Raw genomic sequence first — 19,328 nt, forward strand, 5'->3', positions numbered from 1 at the left:
TCTGTTGAATGAAAGAAGCTACTGACCATACAGAGTAGAATATAAACTTTCTCTGTTATCCCCAGTCAAGTGTACAATTTGCCCTGAATCTTCAGCCTTTCCTCAGGATAAAGTATTTGCAAGAAGGCTAACTGAAGTTAATCAGTCTTTGTGATCCTGAAGATAGTAAAGCTAATGCAGATTTTGATCAAGAGGAAGTTTATAAAAGGAAATAATATATAAAACCAAAGTTACAAATTACAATCTGTTTAAACTTTAATTTGTGCATTTGTGGTAAATTTATGACTGCAAAAAAACACTTTTTTTTTTAGAATGACATAGTTAAAGGCACATTTCATTTGAATGCATAGTGTACCATTCCAAAATATCCTAATTTCCTTACAAAGTGCTTGAGCAGTCACTTACACATACAGTAACAGCAAAATATATTTACACTCTAGTTTAAAGTTTTAAATCTGACTAAAATATATATATATATTTTAAAAACTACAGGAAAATTAGTGCTTTCTTCAGCTTAATTGTGTGAATATACCCTGCCCTCTAATTTTTTTAGTGATTGACTTCAATTAAAAAAAATTCTGTACACTGTGTAGTTACAAAATGCTGTGTCAGTTTTTAATGCTAAAAGCCTATTTTAGACATTGCTTTGTATGCAATTTAGAACCAAAAAAGGTGAGCAGACTGTACCTCAAAAGTATTTAGTGTTTTTAAAAAAATGTTGTTGTTAACACTGTTTAAGTTAAAAACAGACAATTAAGCTAAGTTCTTCTATTGTCCTTTTTCAAGGAAGTTAATTGGAATTTTAAAGTAACTTTACATAGTATATTGCTCACTCTTTCTACAAGATTTTTCCTCTAGGATCTTGGGTAATAATCAGTTTCAGAGGTACTACGAATTATCTTTGAACAATTTGAATTGTTTTTCGGAGTACAACAAAACACAACAATATACTCTGGCAAAGCTAAAATATTGATAAACGTTTTCACTCAACTCTCTAAAATAAGTGTGCTTTCATGTTTCTCATAGGATATAAACTTGAACAATTTTTAAGAGATGAGCTCAGTGTGATTAAATGATTAATTCAAAATGGTTAGTTAACAAGTTGGTATTCCTGAGGTATGATGACCCTAACATGCTAAGCACAGGATCAAAGATGTTACTAAGGAAAAATAGTGAAGTCTTGGACTAGAGGGGGGAAACAAACACCTCACAGCAAGTGGAAAGACATAGTTGGCAAAAGACTTTCCTTTAAGAGTATTTTTAAAAGCCACAAATAGTCCCTCCAAAGAGTTCTAAAACACAATTTGATCAAATTATTTGTAAGACTTTTGAGGTACAGTTTTAGTGTTATAATAATTTTATAAAATATAGACTGTTTTATCAAAAATATTTATACATTCTGTTACAATATATTGCTTTTACCCTCAGAAACTGCCAATATAAAATCTGGATCCAGTGGCCTAAATGTACAAATGCACTTCACGTAAATGCTGGAGTCTGAGGTGTCTGCTTGGCCACTGTACAAAAGTGATGAAGTGGTGAAATTAAATAATAAGCCTACAACACAGAATACATTACAACTTGCACATATACATGTTCACAGCATGTATACAATGACAGTCCCTATGGTTTAACAAAGATATAGTTACCTTCTACAGCAGACACAAGAACAAGATGAACTAAGTTGATAAGTGTAGAACAAATATCAAAAGGGGGTAATCAGTTCACTGATTTTGGAAGAAGACATAACTGAACATACATGAGCATCTAGTCTTTGGGAATGCATACAGGTAATATAACATCTTGGTTCAGGTGATCAAAAGTTTTTGTTTTTAAAAGTTTAAGTCAATGCTGATGTTTAGTTGTTTCTGCTTGTCTCTGAATTATTATAAACAAAAAATTGTTTGGCAAGTAGCTCTGTTGGTCAGCTATGAGGATCTGTTACATGGTTGGTAAAGATAAGGCAATAAAAACATTTTCTCCTTAATAAATATAGAAAATTTATAAAACAAGGCATCAATTCATTGTTTTTTTTAAAAAATCAAGCCCAAAATGTGCTCAAACTGCAACTACATTTTTTGATTTTAACATAATTTCTTTAAAAAAATAAGAGCATTTGCCTTATTCAAACAAAATCACACGTGAATAGTATTAGCATTCCAAGCCCTTTTTTTCTTTTTGTAAAACACAGCTAAGTGAGTTAACTGATTAATCTTTCTTCCACTTAAGGCAGACATATGGCAAAGCTAGGTACTGTAGAAGAGTGTTTTTCTTTCTTTTTTAAAAAATAGACTATTGATTCAAAAGTATTCATGATAGACCTTTTCATGGCCGATGTTCATGCAGTTTAAACTCCATGACGTGGTTTCCAGTGCTCAGATTTACAATGAAAATACATTGAGAAGCCACTTTTGGAGAAGATATTATGATAGTACTTTTAAGCAAATCTTCATGTGTTAAACAAAAAACAAAAAGCCTCTGAAGTTATGGATGGCACAGAAAGCGAATAAGATTTGCTCTTCTTAAGAGGTCTTCTTGTGAGTCAGTCTGCTTGGTTTCACAGTGTTTAGTAACTTAACACCAATCAGCAATGTAGTCAAAATCAGTGAACATTTCTTGCTCCTCTTCTGAAAGTATCCTTGGTTCTCGAGGTGGAGTCAGAATAGGTGCTTCTGAGGTAAATTCATCATCAAAATTACTAACATCTTCCCGTCCTCTAATGGTAGGTACAAATGGTGGCTTTACTTTTTTGTCCATCAGAGCACTCCAATCAATTAGCTGGATCATAAAACATGAAATGACCAGTTTAGTTTCTTACTCCTAATTGCTCCAATTTCATATAAAACTTAAACTTTCATACTAACCCGGTAAAATGGGTGCTTTTTCACATCTTCTGCATCTTTCTCACCAGCTCCCAGGCGTCGCTCAGGATTTCTTCTTAACAGCTAACATAATTTGAAGTAGAAAAGTTAAAATAAAATTAGAAATTTCATTTATAAAGATTCTCATAACTTTCAAAGATTTATTTATCTGGTTGTATGTGTCAGTCTGAACCATGCAACATTTGTGAACTGAAAAACAACTTAAAACTTCTACTGGGAAATTTCCTTTAATATGAAAAAATTTAAGTAGTTTATAAACCATTAATTCTTACCCTTCTCATTATTGAAATGGCTTCTGTAGATAAGAACCTTGGATACCTCACTTCATCATTTACAATACTGTCAAAAACCTCCTCTTCATCATCACCAGGAAAAGGAGACTGGAAGAAATATCTTTGAGTAAGTAAAAATGAGTTTCAATATATTAAAATCACACCCACTCAAAGTACAATGAAGAACCAGATAGTGGGTGGGGAAAGCCAAACCCCTCCCCCCAACACAAACCCAGTAAAACAACAGACATAAAAGGGCTTCATGAAGTCACAACAGGCATTTATCTCTACCCAGATGCTATGCCATATGCTCTTACTGAAAATCCCCTTTAAATTTATTTTACAGTCCCTTCTAACAAAGTTGTTCATATCATAACGTATCATATCATATCATATATCACTTCATTTCATTCCATTCCATTTCATTCTGCTCTATTCCATTTTATTCCAGTCACTTTTCTATCTGGCCAAATAGTCAATATTTAGAGTGCCTAGTAGACAGTGGGGAATATTCAGATAATAAACAGAATCCCCAAGAAGCTCAATCTTGCATAAAGACAGAAAATGGTTAACTTAAATATGGTAATGTGTTACTACAGAAGCAAGCACAGTTTGTGGAAATACATTAGTTATGGATGTACTTTGGATTTTAAAGCAAATTAATGGTGGTAAAACAATCAAAGATTAGCAGCATGATGATGGTACCAAGACACAGCTGCCAAGAAAATTAGACTGAAAAACTCTTAAAAGTCGACTCAGGAACTCAAAAAGCACACACTTCCAAGCATATTTAATGCTCTATATACCACAATAGGTCTTGGTGCATTTCAGTAAGCACTACAGTAAAATCTTTGCTCATAATGACTATAATGAGCCTGAGTTATAAAAAAGTAGCTACATTATGCTCTGTGTAACAATATGATGCACGAAAGGATCAATTCTCAACTATGCTGAATACCTGGCTGTTAAATGTGACTTATTTCTTCAGAATTTCAGATGGCTTTGCATTTAATTATTTTCATATCTCAGAAAACAAATAACTAGGTATCACTTAATACCTTAAAATGACTGAAAAGAGTTATAAAGTGAATTCAGTATCTCTAACCCTATTTTATCATTGGCTGTTGGAGAAATACAGGCTTATTTAGCCTTGTTAGGTTTGATTTGGCTGCCAGTCTCCTGTAAGGTAGCAAAGAATAAGAGCCAAGCAGAAGGCAGTATCATTGGAAAGCGAGGGATCTTTGACAGAAGAAGCTGTGCAGTTCAATTCAGAACCCAACTTCCTAAGTCTGAGCTTCCAATCTTATTGCTTGTAACCAAGCAATTTTCAAACCTTTCAGTTACCAAAACTTGTATATGTCACTCATTAAAAGTGCCTACTATGTGGAACAATCTAATTTCTTTCTGGAATTGAAGTCAGGGGAAAATTCTATTTTGCAAGGATTTTAATCTGGGTTTTAAGTGGTAATACAGAGAACTGTTGTCTCTTAAAAACTGTCATTCTACAAATCTCTGAATAGCAAAGAGACATCTACATATTTGCAAAAATGTTCAAGTACCTTGTTTCTATAAATAGATTATAAGCTAACAGAGTTAACAACAGAAGGCTAACAAATGTGTTTTAAGCACATATAATAAGAATCCAATAGTCTGTTCAGATGTCAACATTCATAGTATCTAAATCCAGTTTCCAAGAGTTACTTGTAAAGTTTCTGAAACCTTCACTCTGTTTTGGCACAAGGAAAAGAAGACCTGGTATATTAGCTTATTCCTGGAGTCTTTCCAGTCCTCAAAACTAGTAGAAGTATACAAACACAAATTTGAAAATGCATGATACATTCGGGTAGTGTACAATTATTTGTAATAACAGAAACATTAGATATAAACTTCAGCTAAATTTTACTATTATCACAGTTAAAAAAAAACATGCTATCACCAAAATTTTATCAATGCTATAAAATAAGAAAGTGGACTGATAAGTTTTAAGTTTAGTTCTTTCCCCAAATTCCATCTTGTAGAGGTGCTAAGGAGAAATGAAATTGCAAAAAAGCAATTGTGAAGGAATAGTAGGGCTCACTGTCTTTTATCTCCCAGGTAATTAAAAGCTCAATTAGAAGCTCTTTCGAAAAATATGAAACAGGAGCTTCCTCATTTGGTCCCTTCAAATCCTTAAGTTGATTTAGAACAGGAGGAACTAGAATAAAGTGGATATTAATACTATTAATTCTGTAGTATTTTGCAATAAACTTATATTTCTTCAGGTCATCTCTAATATGGAGAATGAATTTTAAGCAAACATAAAATTCCTGGTAACTAAATCTCATATTTAATTGAATACCACATTTAAAAAACAAAGCTACAAAAATGTTACTGTTTTTAAAAAAAAAGAGGGGAGAAAAAGGCCTTTGAATATTCCATAGCTTACAGAAACAACTTTTATGAGTACTTTGGCACTTTTAGAGGATAGATCTCTGTGGAACAGACCTAAAATAAATCTTTCTACTCAAAGACACCATGTAGCAGCTTTCCTAAACAGAGGTAAACAATTCAGATTTGGACCACTGATCTTAAGAACAGAAACATGGCTGGGTGGATTCAATAGCATACCCTGGATGTTGCAGAGCATAATGGATTAGAAACAGGCTCTGAAGTAAAAATGTAACAGTTGGAGTCCCAGCTATACCTCTTGGGACTTACAGAACTTTAGGCAAGTTATTAACCTTTTTGAGTCTCCATAAAGGACTATATCTCGGCAAAGGACTAGTATTGACATCATAAGGTTGCTGTAAAATTAAATGAGCTAATATTTATAAAACACACAGAATAGTGCCTAGCACAAGGTAAACACTATTTTAGTTAGCTATTTCTCTTCCTGCTTTTTCAGCATATCCACTCCAATTTGACATACCAAAAGAGGCTGTCCATTTGGAAGAACTAGCATGCATTTATTTGTTCAGGATAAGTACAACTAAATGACAAGCACAGAGCAAAACTTTAGAAATTTCTGGCATTCAATATTTTGGACATTCACTCATTCAGCTACTAACTCATTCATGTCTTCAATGTACAAGGAAGGTTGTTGGTCCTGGGGAAACTATTTCCTAAATGGTAATAATTTCTGTGTAAAATTAAGTTTCCTCAGAAATTTACTTCAAGTTAATCTACAGAAAACAGTTGAGGGGAAAAACGGTTACTCTTTCTGACTCTGCTCTACCATTTCTGAAGTTAACATTTTATTTTTGACCAATGTACAGCTTGGTGACTTTTCTTTACAGGTAAAGAGTACATTCTTTTTGTTAGTCTTCCTGCTATTCTATTCCCTAAGAAATGATCAGTTGTATATGATTATGTCTTAAAATCATAAAACACAATCACAGCAATACTGAAATAAAAGAAACTATTTTCAAAACATTGGTAATGCATTTCACAGATCATATAAACATCTAAAAGACAGTGAAGGTACTATAGAAGCACAGCCTATTATTAGTATATTACAAACAAAAACTTAAGTTCCACTTATGCCAGAGACATATGAGGTGGCTTTATAAATGACATGCTTTGTTCTTTCAATCATCTTTCCTCTGCTCTTTCTGACCTATTTTATACTGCTTACCTCACCAACAAGCATTTCATATATAAGTACACCAAGGCCCCACCAATCTACAGCTCTTGTATAGGAAGTTTCTGTTAATACTTCTGGGGCAAGAAATTCAGGGGTGCCACAAAATGTGCTTGTTCTATCCCCATATCCCATTCCTGAAAAAGGAAAAATTTAAATATTTGTTAATAGAAAAAAAAAATCTAATTTCTTGCTATACAAACTTTAGCATAATCATTAGAAGATATCCCTGAGAAGCAAAATTAAAGCTGTGCATTTGTACATGGAGAATAAACTCATACATACACAAGAATTTTAAAGAAAACGTGAAAAGATTGTTCTAGAGAAAATTGTGCAATAACAACACTACTTTCTAATTATTGGAAGAGAATAAATAAGAAAAATTCCCATGTTTCATTTTAGTCATTTATTTTCTTTTGTCATTACTTTACAAGGGTTGCTAAGAAGTTACAACAAAATGAACTGATTCTGATCTTCAATTTATATTATCATTCCAATTCAACCTTTTAAATAAGTTGATTTAGTTCATTATAAAAATAACATTAAGTACAGTTTGGAAAACACCAAAAAGCAAATACTTGGATAATGAGGAGTTGATCAAATGTGTCATATAATACAGGGATACGGGATTAGTAGTTTAGTTAACTGATTTTCAAACTATGCTCCTCATACTCTGGTAATACCATTAGTTAATCAATAATACACTCTAGGTATTTAAGATAATGTCTCTATGTATTCCAAAGTGTTATAAATGCTATCTTATGAAAGAATTAGAAAGAAAAGCTCTAAGTTCAAAAAGGAATGTACATATGATGACTCAGAAATACAAATAATTTGTATGTCTATAGACCAAGACTTGAAAGGCGTAACTAAAAGCCTGACTATACTAGGGTGGCAGTATATATATTATTTTTTGGCAAAAAATTTTTATCACTGTCATACTGGTTTTTTTAAATAAAATATTATTTTAAAAAGAGTTGATATAATAGCTATACAAATTCTACACAAGCCTTTTAACTGACATGGAAAAGATTAGGGAAAAAGTTAACAAAGACAGAAATAGAACTTATGTTTCTTAACTTTTATTCTGCACCATCTCCACAAGAAGAGAATATTACACATGGCACACTTATGGGAAACAACTACTCTACAGTAATATAAAATGTAAGATATTTAAATGTAATGCATATATATTTTGTCAATTATAGTAATATAATTAGGATATTTCATTCCAAAAGAATTAGAGAAGTTCTCAGTTCTAAATTTTAAAAGATATGCATATATAATAGCAATATAGTTACCATATTTCATTCATTCCAATACATTTTTAAAGGAGATGAAAGCAGGTCCAATTAGATAGGACTTCAAATTGGAAAAACTCCATGGAATTGGTTACTATCAGGCTCTGGAATTATGAAGACACAGGTATAAATCCAGCTTTGCCACTTGTTAGCTGTGAGAACTTGCGAAAGTGACTTAACCTCTCTAAGCCTACGTTTCCTCAGCTGTATAGTGAGATTAATAATACTACCTTCCTTTTTAGGACTGTTAGGAGGATTAAAAGAGATCATGCACATGAAGCATCTGGCAAAGTGTTTGGCACACAGAAAGTGCCCAATAACTGTTAGCTATTATTATTATAATCTATTATATATTTATGATAATGAAAAAGAACATATTTGGTAAGTCTGGTTGTTCAATACATATTTTCTGAGTACCTATTATGTACTACGTGATGGGATCCCAAAGATGAGTAAGACACAGTTCTTTTCTTTAAGGATCTTATAGGAAACTGCAGAAAAAAAAAGATACATATTGATAATTTTATAATGATATGGTAAGAGCAAGAAATTGTGGAAACACTGAAGATGGGTTCCTAAAGCACACTTAAGAATTGGGGAAAGGGAAAGGAAAGAAACCTCAGGTAACTTGTCTGGGGGGTTAACAACTGGGTTGACTCAGAAGGATGACTAGACATTAATTAACAAATAAAACTGAGATGGATGATAGTGGCAGAGAGACAAAGAATTGTTGCTAGAGCAGAAAGTGCTAGGCAGAGAGCTAGAGATCAGTCTGGAGAGGTAGGGAGGCAGATCACGTAGAAAACTGTTACTCATATTAATGCTAGTCATTGAAAGGTTTTCAGCAGCGGTGTGCTATAGTCAGATTTGTATTTGTATGGGCCCTGTTAATACTCTAGCAACTGCATGGCAGATTGATTTCAAAGACAGGAAAGAATAGTTAGGATGCTGTTTTAGTAGTCTTGTCAAGAGAAGAAGATGGTTGGCAGGTAGAGGAGAAATGACAGATTTGAGAAATATTTGGGAGGTAAACATCAGCAGAATTTGATAAATAACTGAATGTAGAAAGTAGAGAAGTGAATAGAGTCCATGATAATTCCACATTTTCCAATTGGGAGAATGAGGGAATTGTGTTGCCATCAACTAAGAACTAGACTCCCTGAGGAAAAGAAAGTATTGTTAGCACAGCATTCCGGGTACCTGTTAACAATTCAACTAGAGCTGTCTGATAGTTGATATGTATGTTTGGAACTCATAGGAAAGGAACTAATAGATTTGGAAGTCATTAGCATATAGTTGATAGTTAAAAACTACAGTAAAAAACTGTGGGCTAAGGGCCGACTCTGAAATCAAAAGCATTTAAATCAACAGTGTCCAGTACAGAGAAGATCAGTAACAGAAAAACTACTGGATTCAGCAATTAGGTCACTGACACTTATTTACATAGTTCATTCACTCGTTTACCAATCTAACTACTTATTAATTTTACATCATTGAATACTTATGATATACCAACCATTGTGCTATGTGCTACAGAAACAAAGATGAATAAGAAACAAGAAGCTACCAGTTTAGATGTGGTGACAGATAATTAAACAGGTAGTTACAACACAGTGTATTAAAAGTAAAGTTAAGAATACCTATTAACTGGGAATTCTACCAAACTTTCCACAAAGAACTGACACTAATCTTACTTAAACTCTTCCAAAACATTGAAGAAAATGGAACACTACCTAACTCATTTTATGAAGCTAACATCAATCTAATACCAAAACCAAGTAAAGACGCTACAAGAAACGAAAACAACAGGACAATCTCCCTAATGAATATACATGCAAAAATTCTCAACCAAATACTTGCAAATCAAATCCAAAGACACATTAAAAAAATCATACACCATGACAAAGGGGGGTTCATCCAAGGCATGCAAGGATGGTTCAACATAAGAAAATCAATCAATGTAATACAACACATTAACAAACCAAAAAGGAAAAATCAAATGATCATCTCAATAGATGCTGAAACAGCATTTGACAAAATCCAGCATTCCTTTTTGATAAAAACACTTCAAAAGGTAGGAACTTAAGGAAACTTCCTCAATATGATAAAGGGCATATGTGAAAAACACACAGCTAACATAGTGTTCAGTGGTGAGAGAATGAAAGCCTTCCCTCTAAGATCAGGAATGAGACAAGGATGCCTGCTGTCACCACTGTTATTCAACATTGTGTTAGAAGTGCTAGCCAGAGCAATCTGGCAAGACAAAAAAAAGGCATGCAAATTGGAAAGGAAGAAGTAAACTCATTATTTGCAGACGATATGATTGTATATCTGGAAAACCCTGAGAAATCAACAACATAGCTAGTTGAGCTAATAAACAAATTTAGCAAAGTAGCAGGATACAAGATTAAGGCATATAAATCAGTAATGTTTCTATACACTAGAAATGACCTAAGTGAGAGACACTCAAGAAAAAGATACCATTCTCAATAGCAACTAAAAAAATCAAGTACCTAGGAATAAACTTAACCAAGGATGTAAAAGACCTATATATAGAAAACTACATACTTTACTGAAAGAAACAGAAGGGGACCTAAAAAGATGGAAAAATACTCCATGTTCATGGATAGGAAGGCTAAAGGTCATTAAGATGTCAATTCTACCCAAACTCATCTACAGATTCAATGCAATTCCTATCAAAATTCCAACAACCTACTTTGCAGACTTGGAAAAGCTATCAATTTTTTTTAATTTAATAAATTTTATTTTGAAATAAATTCAATCTAACAGGAACAGTTGCAAAAATAGTACAAACCCCATACATAGAACTCCATCATACCCTGATCCACCACATTTAACATCCTGTCACACCACCATTTCTTTCTTTCCCTCCCTCTCTCCCTCCCTCCCTCCCTCCTTCCCTATCATCCATCATCTACTGCTCTGTCCTCTGAACATATGAGAGCAAGCTGCACATACCTTTGAACAAACAATACAATTCACATATACCTTTCCCATGGACAAAAACATTCTTTTATGCAATCTCATTAAGCGCAGCTAAGAAGTTCAAGAAATTCAACATTGATAAAAAGCTTACATTCTGTGTTTCCTTTTTTTTTTCTTGTGTCCCATCTGTGTCCCTTTGAGCCTCCTCTTCTCCATCCTCAGATCCCATCCAGGATCATCCTTGGCATTTAACTGTCATCTATTTAGACTTTTTTTTTTTTTTTTAATTGTGGAAACATACATATAGCCTAAATCTTCCCATTCCACCCCTTCCCTAGCATTCCATTAGTGGGATTAATCACATTTAGAATGTTGCAATGAGATCACCTTCCCACCATCCATTTCTAGAAGTTTCCCTTCACCCCAAACAGAAACCCTACACTCATTTCTTAACTCCCCATTGCCCCTTCCCCAACTTCTCAGAACCCCTACTCTACTTTTCATCTCTATGGTCATATTCTCTGATACTTTCTTTGTGTTTACCGTGGGGATTAAATTTAACATCTTAAATCTATAACAATCTTGTTTTTCTTTGATACCAACTTAATTTCAATAGGACACATAAACTATGTTCCTATACGCCATCATTCCCTCACCTTTATGTAGTTCTTGCCTAAAATTACCTATTTTACAATGAGTCCAAAACCACTGATTTATCATTACAGTTTATGTATTTTAGATCCTGTAGGAAGTAAATAGTGGAGCTATAAATCAAAAATACAGTGGTATTGGTATTTATATTTACCATGTGATCTTTACTGGATATCTTTATTTCTTCATGTAGTTTCAGTCAATTGTTTAGTGTCCCTTCCTTTCAGCTTGCTCAACACCCTTTAGCATTTCTTATAGGATGATTACTGGTGATGAAGTCCTTCAGCTTTTGATTATCCAGGAATGTTTTTATCTCCCCCTCATTTTTATCCTCCAGGTGTTTGTGAATTCTCCAAGTCTCTGATGGTTATTGACTTCTATTTGTATTCCATTGTGGTTAGAGAATGTGCTTTGAACAAATTCATTATTATTATTATTATTATTTTTTATTGAGGCTTGTTTTTATGTCCCAGCATATGGTCCATTCCGGAGAAAGATCCATGATCACTAGAGAAGAATGTGTGTCCCACTGACCTGGGATGTAATATTCTATATATGTCTATTAAAATTCTCTCTATCTCTCTCTTCTTTCTTTGTTTCTATGTTGGTAGGGCTCCCTTTAGTATCTGAAGTAGGGCAGGTCTTTTATTAGCAAAATCTCTCAGTATTTGTTGTCTGTGAAAAATTTAAGCTCTCCCTCAAATTTAAAGGAGAGTTTTTCTGGATAAAGTATTCTTAGTTGGAAAACTTTCTCTCTCAGAATTTTAAATATGTCATGCCACTGCCTTCTTGCCTCCATGGTGGCTGCTGAGTAGTCACTACTTAGTCTTATGTTGTTTCCTTTGTATGTGGTGAATTGCTTTTCTCTTGCTGCTTTCAGAACTTGCTCCTTCTCTTCAGTATTTGACAGTCTGATCAGAATATGTCTTGGAGTGGGTTTATTTGGATTTGCTCTATTTGGAGTTCGCTGGGCATTTATGCTTTGCGTATTTATATTGTGTAGAAGGTTTGGGACGTTTTCCCCAACAATTTCTTCGAATACTCTTTCTAGACCTTCATCCTTCTCTTCCCCTTCTGGGACACCAATGAGTCTTAAATTTGGATGTTTTGTTTTATCTATCATATCCCTGAGATCCATTTCTATTTTTTCAATTTTTTTCTCCATTCTTTCTTTGGTTCTTTCATTTTCTGTTCTGTGGTCCTCAAGGAGGCTGAGTTGTTGTTCAGCTTCCTCTAATCTTGTATTATGAGTATCCTGAGTCTCATTAATTTCGCCTAGTTTCTTTAATTTCCACAAGATCTTCTATTTTTTTTTATTTACTCTTGCAGTATCTTCTTTATGGTCTTCTAGGGTCTTCATTATGTCTTTTATATCCTGTGCCACGGTCTTCTTCATGTCTTTTATATCCTGTGCCATGCTCTTGTTGCCTGTTTGTAGTTCTTTGATTAATTGCGCCAAGTACTGTGTGTCTTCTGATCTTTTGATTTGGGTGTTTAGGTTTGGGTTCTCCATATTGTCTGGTTTTATCATAAGCTTTAAGATTTTCTGTTGTTTTTGGCCTCTTGGTATTTGCTTTACTTGATCTTTAATTTCTCAGAATTGCAGCTTGGTGGCATACACTCTCTCCAATCAACCAGCAGATGGCATCCGTGAGTCACCAAGTCCCCTCAAGTCAGCTCTCCCCAACCCTGTCTTTGTGGTGTGTGGGGATCTGACCCCCGTGGGGTCCACTCGGTGCACTTAATTTGGGTGTGCTGTCGGGGCCGTCTGCCCCAAATGAGGGGCATGCGTCTGAGCGGTTAGGGAAGAAGGGCAGCTTTAATAATCAAACCTCCCAAGTGTTCCTGGAGATTTAAGGCTGTTCTCTGCCGCTGACCCAAAGTCCTAGTCCTTGGTATTGGCGTAGGTTCCCTGGGATTTCCAAGCAGTTCCCCCTTCCCTGCTTTGCTCTTCCAGGACCTCTGCTGAGGGAGGGCTGTGCCACGTCACAAGTGTGCGCCGGCTTCCAGGGAAGCCCTGGGACACTGGGCTGCGCAGGGGCGTTCCCAGCCCGCTTCAAAGATGGTTGAATGGGACACATTAAGTTCCCCCTTCCGCACAGCTCCGTCCTCCCAGCTCTGGGACAATCAGCTGTGGGTGTATTCAAGGCCACTGTCCATGGCTGATATTGTGGCGTGTGAGTGGTGCTGCAGGAAAGACTCCCTGTCACACTGGATTTCTTGGTGCAGCTCTGTGCTGTGGGTTCGGCCCCAGGCAGGAGTGCCCCCACCCACCAGGGAGATGGCTGCAAGTCGTGCGTTTTTTTCTCCTTTTTAGCCTATAATTCTTGGGTGTGAGGAGGTATGGCCGTGTTCCCCCAGGCTGGGGGGTCTGGTTCTGAATGGAAAGGGCCCCACCCCTTTCCTCTTGGAGAAGACAGATCCCTTAGGGGGAGGTCATTAGCATTTCAATGGTCTCTCTCTCTGCTTATGCTATCTCCACCCTTCTCTGAGTCACAGCACTGGGAACTGAAAATGCCTGGGGCTTTCTCCACTGAGCCAAACAAGAAACAGATAGTCCTCTTCAGAACTAGTCCAAGGCGACCCTCCAGCTCTCCAAGGTCAGTTGTCACCCAAGGCCTCTGTCTATTTTTTGGGGATTCATACCTGTAGTGAGCAGTTCACACTCGCTACTTAAAACCCCAGTTGGAGCTCAGCTGAGCTATATTTGCTTGCTGGGAGAGAGCTTCTCTCTGGCACCACGAGGCTTTGCAGCTCGGGCTAGGGGGGAGGGGGTCTCACGACTTGGATCCGCAGGTTTTACTTACAGATTTTATGCTGTGATCTTGGGCATTTGTCCCAATTCAGGTTGGTGTATGATGAGTGGATGGTCTTGTCTGCCCGCCCCCCCCCACAGTTATTCCGATCATTCATTAGTTGTTTCTGTTTTTTTTCAGTTGTTTCAGGGGGACTACTTAGCTTCCACTCCTCTCTATGCTTCCATCTTCTCTCTGCCCAGCTATCAAATTTATTTGGAAGGGGAAGATGCCTCGAATTGTTAGAAACATTCTAAAAAGAAAAACGAAGTGGGAGGACTTACCTCCTTGACTTTGAAGCTTATTATAAAGCCACAGTAGCCAAAACAGCATGGTACTGGCACAAAGATAGACATATTGATCAATGGAATCGAACTGAGAATTCAGAGATAGACTCCCAGATCTACAGGTGACTGATCTTTGATAAGGCCCCCAAAACCACTGAACTGGGACATAACAGTCTATTCAACAAATGGGTCTCGGAGAGCTGGATATCTAAATTCAAAAGAATGAAAGAGGACCCCTACCTCATATCCTACTGAAAAATTCATTCAAAATGGATGAAAGACTTCAATATAAGAGACAGTACCATAAAACTCCTAGAAGATAAGGTAGGGAAACATCTTTAAGACCTTGTATTAGGAGGTCACTTCCTAGACCTTACACCCAAAGCACAAGCAACAAAAGAAAAAACAGATAAATGGGGACTCCTCAAACTTAAAAGTTTTTGTACCTCAAAGGAATCTTTCAAAAAGGAGAAGCAGCAGCCAACTCAATGGGAAAAAAATATTTGGAAACCATGTATCCGACAAAAGACTAATATCTTCCATATATAAAGAAATCCTACAACTCAACAACAATAGTACAGACAGCCTAATTATAAAATGGACAAAAGCTATGAAGAGACAGTTCTCTGAAGAGGAAATAGGAATGGCCAAAAAAAACACATGAAAAAATGTTCAGCTCCACTAGCTATTAGGGACATGGAAATTAAGACCACAAAGAGATATCATCCCACACCAATTAGACTGGCTGCCATTAAACAAATAGGAAACTACAAATGCTGGAGAGGATGTGGAGAAATTGGGACTCTTATTCATTGTTGGTGGGACTGTATAATGGTACAGACAATCTGGAAGACAGTCTGGTGCTTCCTTAGAAAATTAGATATAGTTACCCTTCGATCCAGAAATTACACTTATCAGTATATATCTGGAAGATCTGAAAGCAGTGACACGAACAGATACCTGCACGCCAATGTTCACAGCAGCAATATTCACAATTGCCAAGAGATGGAAACAACCCAAATGTCCTTCAACAGATGAGTGGATAAACAAAATGTGGTATATACACACGATGGAATACTATGCAGCAGTAAGAAGGAACAATGTTGTAAAACATTTGACAACATAAATGAACCTTGAAGACATAATGCTGAGCGAAATAAGCCAGGCACAAAAAGAGAAACATTGTATGTTACCACTAATATGAACACTGTGAAAAATGTAAAATAAATGGTTTATATTGTAGAATGTAGGGGACCTAGCGATAGACAGCAAATAGTGAAGGGGGAATGATAATCTAATAGAACAAATAAGTTATAGAGGGTAAACTTAATGTTCTGGGGATGCTCAGAAATGACTATGGTTTGCTAATTTCTGGGGATATGGTAGGAACAAGTTCACAGAAATGTAGTTATTTTAGGTTATTTGCTTTTCTTATTCCTTTGTTGGGTTAGTCTGTTTATTTTCTTGGTGTAGGGTAGCAACATACTGGAAGCAGTGTAGTTATTTTAGGTTATTTGTTTTTTCTTATTCATTTGTTTTGGTTTTGACATGTTTTTTTTATTGTTTATTAAAAAATTTTTTGATAAAGTTAAAAAAAAACAATGAATGAGTATGAAAAAAAATAAATGAACAATAGGGGGAAGAGGGGAATGGAATGTCTTGGATGTTCTTTTTTCTTCTAATTTTTATTTTATTTTTTGGAATAATGAAAATGCTCAAAGATTGATGGTGGTGATCAATGCACAATTATGAACAACTGATTGTACATCTGAAGGATTGTATGTTATGCAAATATATCTCAATAAAAATGCAATAAAAAGACGAATACCTAATAACTATATTTTGGGCATTGTGACAGATACTTATCTCTAATTCTTATAGTATTCCTAAACAGGAGCAATTATATCCATTTTATAGCTGAGGAAATAGACTCAAAGAGGCTAAAAGTAATCTGTCCAAAGTAAACATAAACAAATGAGTGGCAAAGCTAGGATTCAAAATGTAGGACTGTCTGGTGCTTAAGTCACCTTACACTTTTTTATGCTATCTGTGATTTCAAATTTCCCCAACTTTAACTACTTTTGAATACATAGAACTATTCTTTATATATATACATATAAATGGATATATATATATACTTTTTCTATTTAAAAATGTTAACATTTTTAAAAAGCTGGAGATTAGTCCTATATAATTCACTCTGTACAGTCCTGGCAGAATAAACAATTAATGCTTAAACAATGCTTTCTTACAGTAGTAACAAAATTATTAATCATAGAAAGAGAATCTCAGTATTATACTATGATTTCTGGAACATAATTTTACTGATAGTCACAGAATAAATTCTTAATAATTTGGTAATTAGGTTACATGAACAATCCACACTGTCTTACTGGAGAATAAAGTTTAAAAATACATTTTGCTTTCAAAGACAAACTTGAAAACTACCAAAATACAAAGAATTAGTAATCTCTTAGAAAAGGAACTTTAAAACATCCAATTACCTTCTTTGCAAAGACCAAAATCAGCAATTTTCACAAAGCCCTCTGTATCTAGCAATAAGTTATCCAATTTCAAATCTCTGTTCAGAACGGAAAAAAAAAAAATCAATAAAATCAGTAGATAGTGTAGCAAAAATATCATTTCAACAGGAGCCCTATCTTTACTAAAAACTGGTTTTACAAATCATGGATTGAAACTTAAATACTATATTACAAATGCTCATTTTTCTTCCTTTTGGCAAGTTTATTGCTCTGCGTAATAGTTTCTGAATAATTTTCCTCTTTCATAGAAAAGAATGTTCTATTTATCTATCTTTAAAGCATAAAGTACTTTTAACTCAGGTTTTATTAATTTTTAATTTGTGATAATCTGATATAGACTGAGTTTGAAGTTTGTCTATATATCACCCATGAAAAAGAATTGTCAAACTAATAGTAAATAAGGTGTCATGGGGCAGAGTTAACCTTCTAAGAGAATAATTCAAAATATAAAGCTACCCATCCATATTATTTGATTATAAACTAATCTAATGGAAAATGTTTTATCCTTTGAGTAAAATATACCAGCCTTGGAAATACTGTTAGAAATTTGAATAAATCCTAATTTATGGTCTGCTTCTGACTGACCTTCCCATAATCTGTTTGGTCTTGAGTAGTGTTCCTCAATCCACTACTTTGTCTGGTCTAGAGCAGTACTATCAAAATGTGGCCTGTAAACTGGCTGCTGGGCCATGAACTATTTTTCACTCATCCACAAATTGCTAGCAAGCTTATTGCCAGTACATAAATCATCTATGTCACCAAGTACACTGTTTAGTTCACTTGACAGACAGACTTTCTTGATGAAGGAAGTAATGTGCTGTTTTACATTTTGTACAAGCTACTTATTTCTTCATGAACATATTTTGAAGTAGTACTGGTCTAGAGAGGTTTTCTGCATGGATCAGCTGAATGAAAAATATTCACTAGGATAAATATCATCGGTGAATTGTGTTAAAGATCAACTCATAATTTGGTTATTTTAATTAGGGAGTATGCAGAGGATCAGGAATGAAGAAGTTCACCTTTTAATTACTGTGTTACCTACTTGTCTTTCAAATTGGGGGTGTGAAGTTTTTTTAGGGATCACTTATATGCAGCAGAAAATCAAGAAGCTATTTAAACATGAAGTATCCTTCTTAATTATCTTTAATTCTAACTCATAGCAAAGTCAGCCATTAAAAAGTATCAAAAATTTACTTACCTATAAACAATTTTGTGTTCATGTAAATACTGCAACCCAAGAACTACACATGCAGCATAAAATCTGTTTGAAGAATTAAATCAAAAGTTTAATAACTTTCACTGCTCTTGGATTACAGTTTATATTATTATGCGTCAAAGCAGGACTCAATTGTTAATTAATTTCACAAATATTTACTTAGCCCTTACTGTGTGCCAGACATTGTACTAAATATTGGGGTGAAATGAAAATGAAAAAAATATAGTCTCTATAATGGAAGCCATAACTTTTGTCTTATGGAGTCATTGAGACCTCAGAGGGGAGATTCATTCTGGTTCTGTAGGAGGAATTACAATGTGCCATTAGGGTAGAAGGACGGAGTAGAAGCATTGTGGGAGAAATATAGGGCATTTCCCTAAGAAAGATAAAAGCATGTAAAAAAGAACACAAGTATAAAAGGCATAACATGTTTGACAAGCAATAACAAGTTTGGTGTGCCTGCAGTAAAGAATATGTGTATGTGAGGAAGAAGTAGTGGGAGATGAGGCTGGGGTCAAGTTGTGAAGGACCTTGAATGTTTTATTATGAATACTGAAATTTCTTCTCTTAGTGATAGAGAATCAAACCATTTTAATGAGGAGAGAATGGTCAGATTTATGTTTCATAAAGATTTTTTTTCTGATAGTAGAGTGGAGGTTGAAGTATATATATATATATATATATATATATATATATATATATATATATATATACACATTATATATATATATATGTAGAAAACAAAAGGGAAAAAGAACAGATGAGGTGTTATGATAGTACAGATGAAAGATCATGAGAACTTCCAATGCAGAG

General features: G+C 34.8%; 1 protein-coding gene across 9 annotated transcripts in view; it reads right to left on the reverse strand.

Moving 5' to 3' along the window:
* Positions 1–242: 242 nt before the first annotated feature.
* PKN2 (protein kinase N2) overlaps positions 243–19,328 on the reverse strand; it is a 194,599-nt gene continuing 175,513 nt past the window's right edge. For 6 of the 9 annotated variants that reach the window (XM_037826714.1, XM_037826713.1, XM_037826718.1 and 3 more), the window contains 6 exons: positions 18,498–18,560; positions 17,258–17,334; positions 6,768–6,910; positions 3,155–3,262; positions 2,865–2,945; positions 2,575–2,778 (listed from right to left, as the gene is read on the reverse strand). In XM_037826714.1, coding sequence (XP_037682642.1) covers positions 2,575–2,778; positions 2,865–2,945; positions 3,155–3,262; positions 6,768–6,910; positions 17,258–17,334; positions 18,498–18,560 — 676 coding nt within the window. Of the gene's footprint in view, positions 2,779–2,864; positions 2,946–3,154; positions 3,263–6,767; positions 6,911–6,990; positions 8,179–17,257; positions 17,335–18,497; positions 18,561–19,328 lie in introns of those variants that run through there. The other 3 variants (XM_037826711.1, XR_005215312.1, XM_037826719.1) reach the window with 3 other exon arrangements.

Source organism: Choloepus didactylus, chromosome 2 (assembly GCF_015220235.1).
Source record: "Choloepus didactylus isolate mChoDid1 chromosome 2, mChoDid1.pri, whole genome shotgun sequence".
Classification (NCBI taxonomy): Eukaryota; Metazoa; Chordata; class Mammalia; order Pilosa; family Megalonychidae; genus Choloepus; species Choloepus didactylus.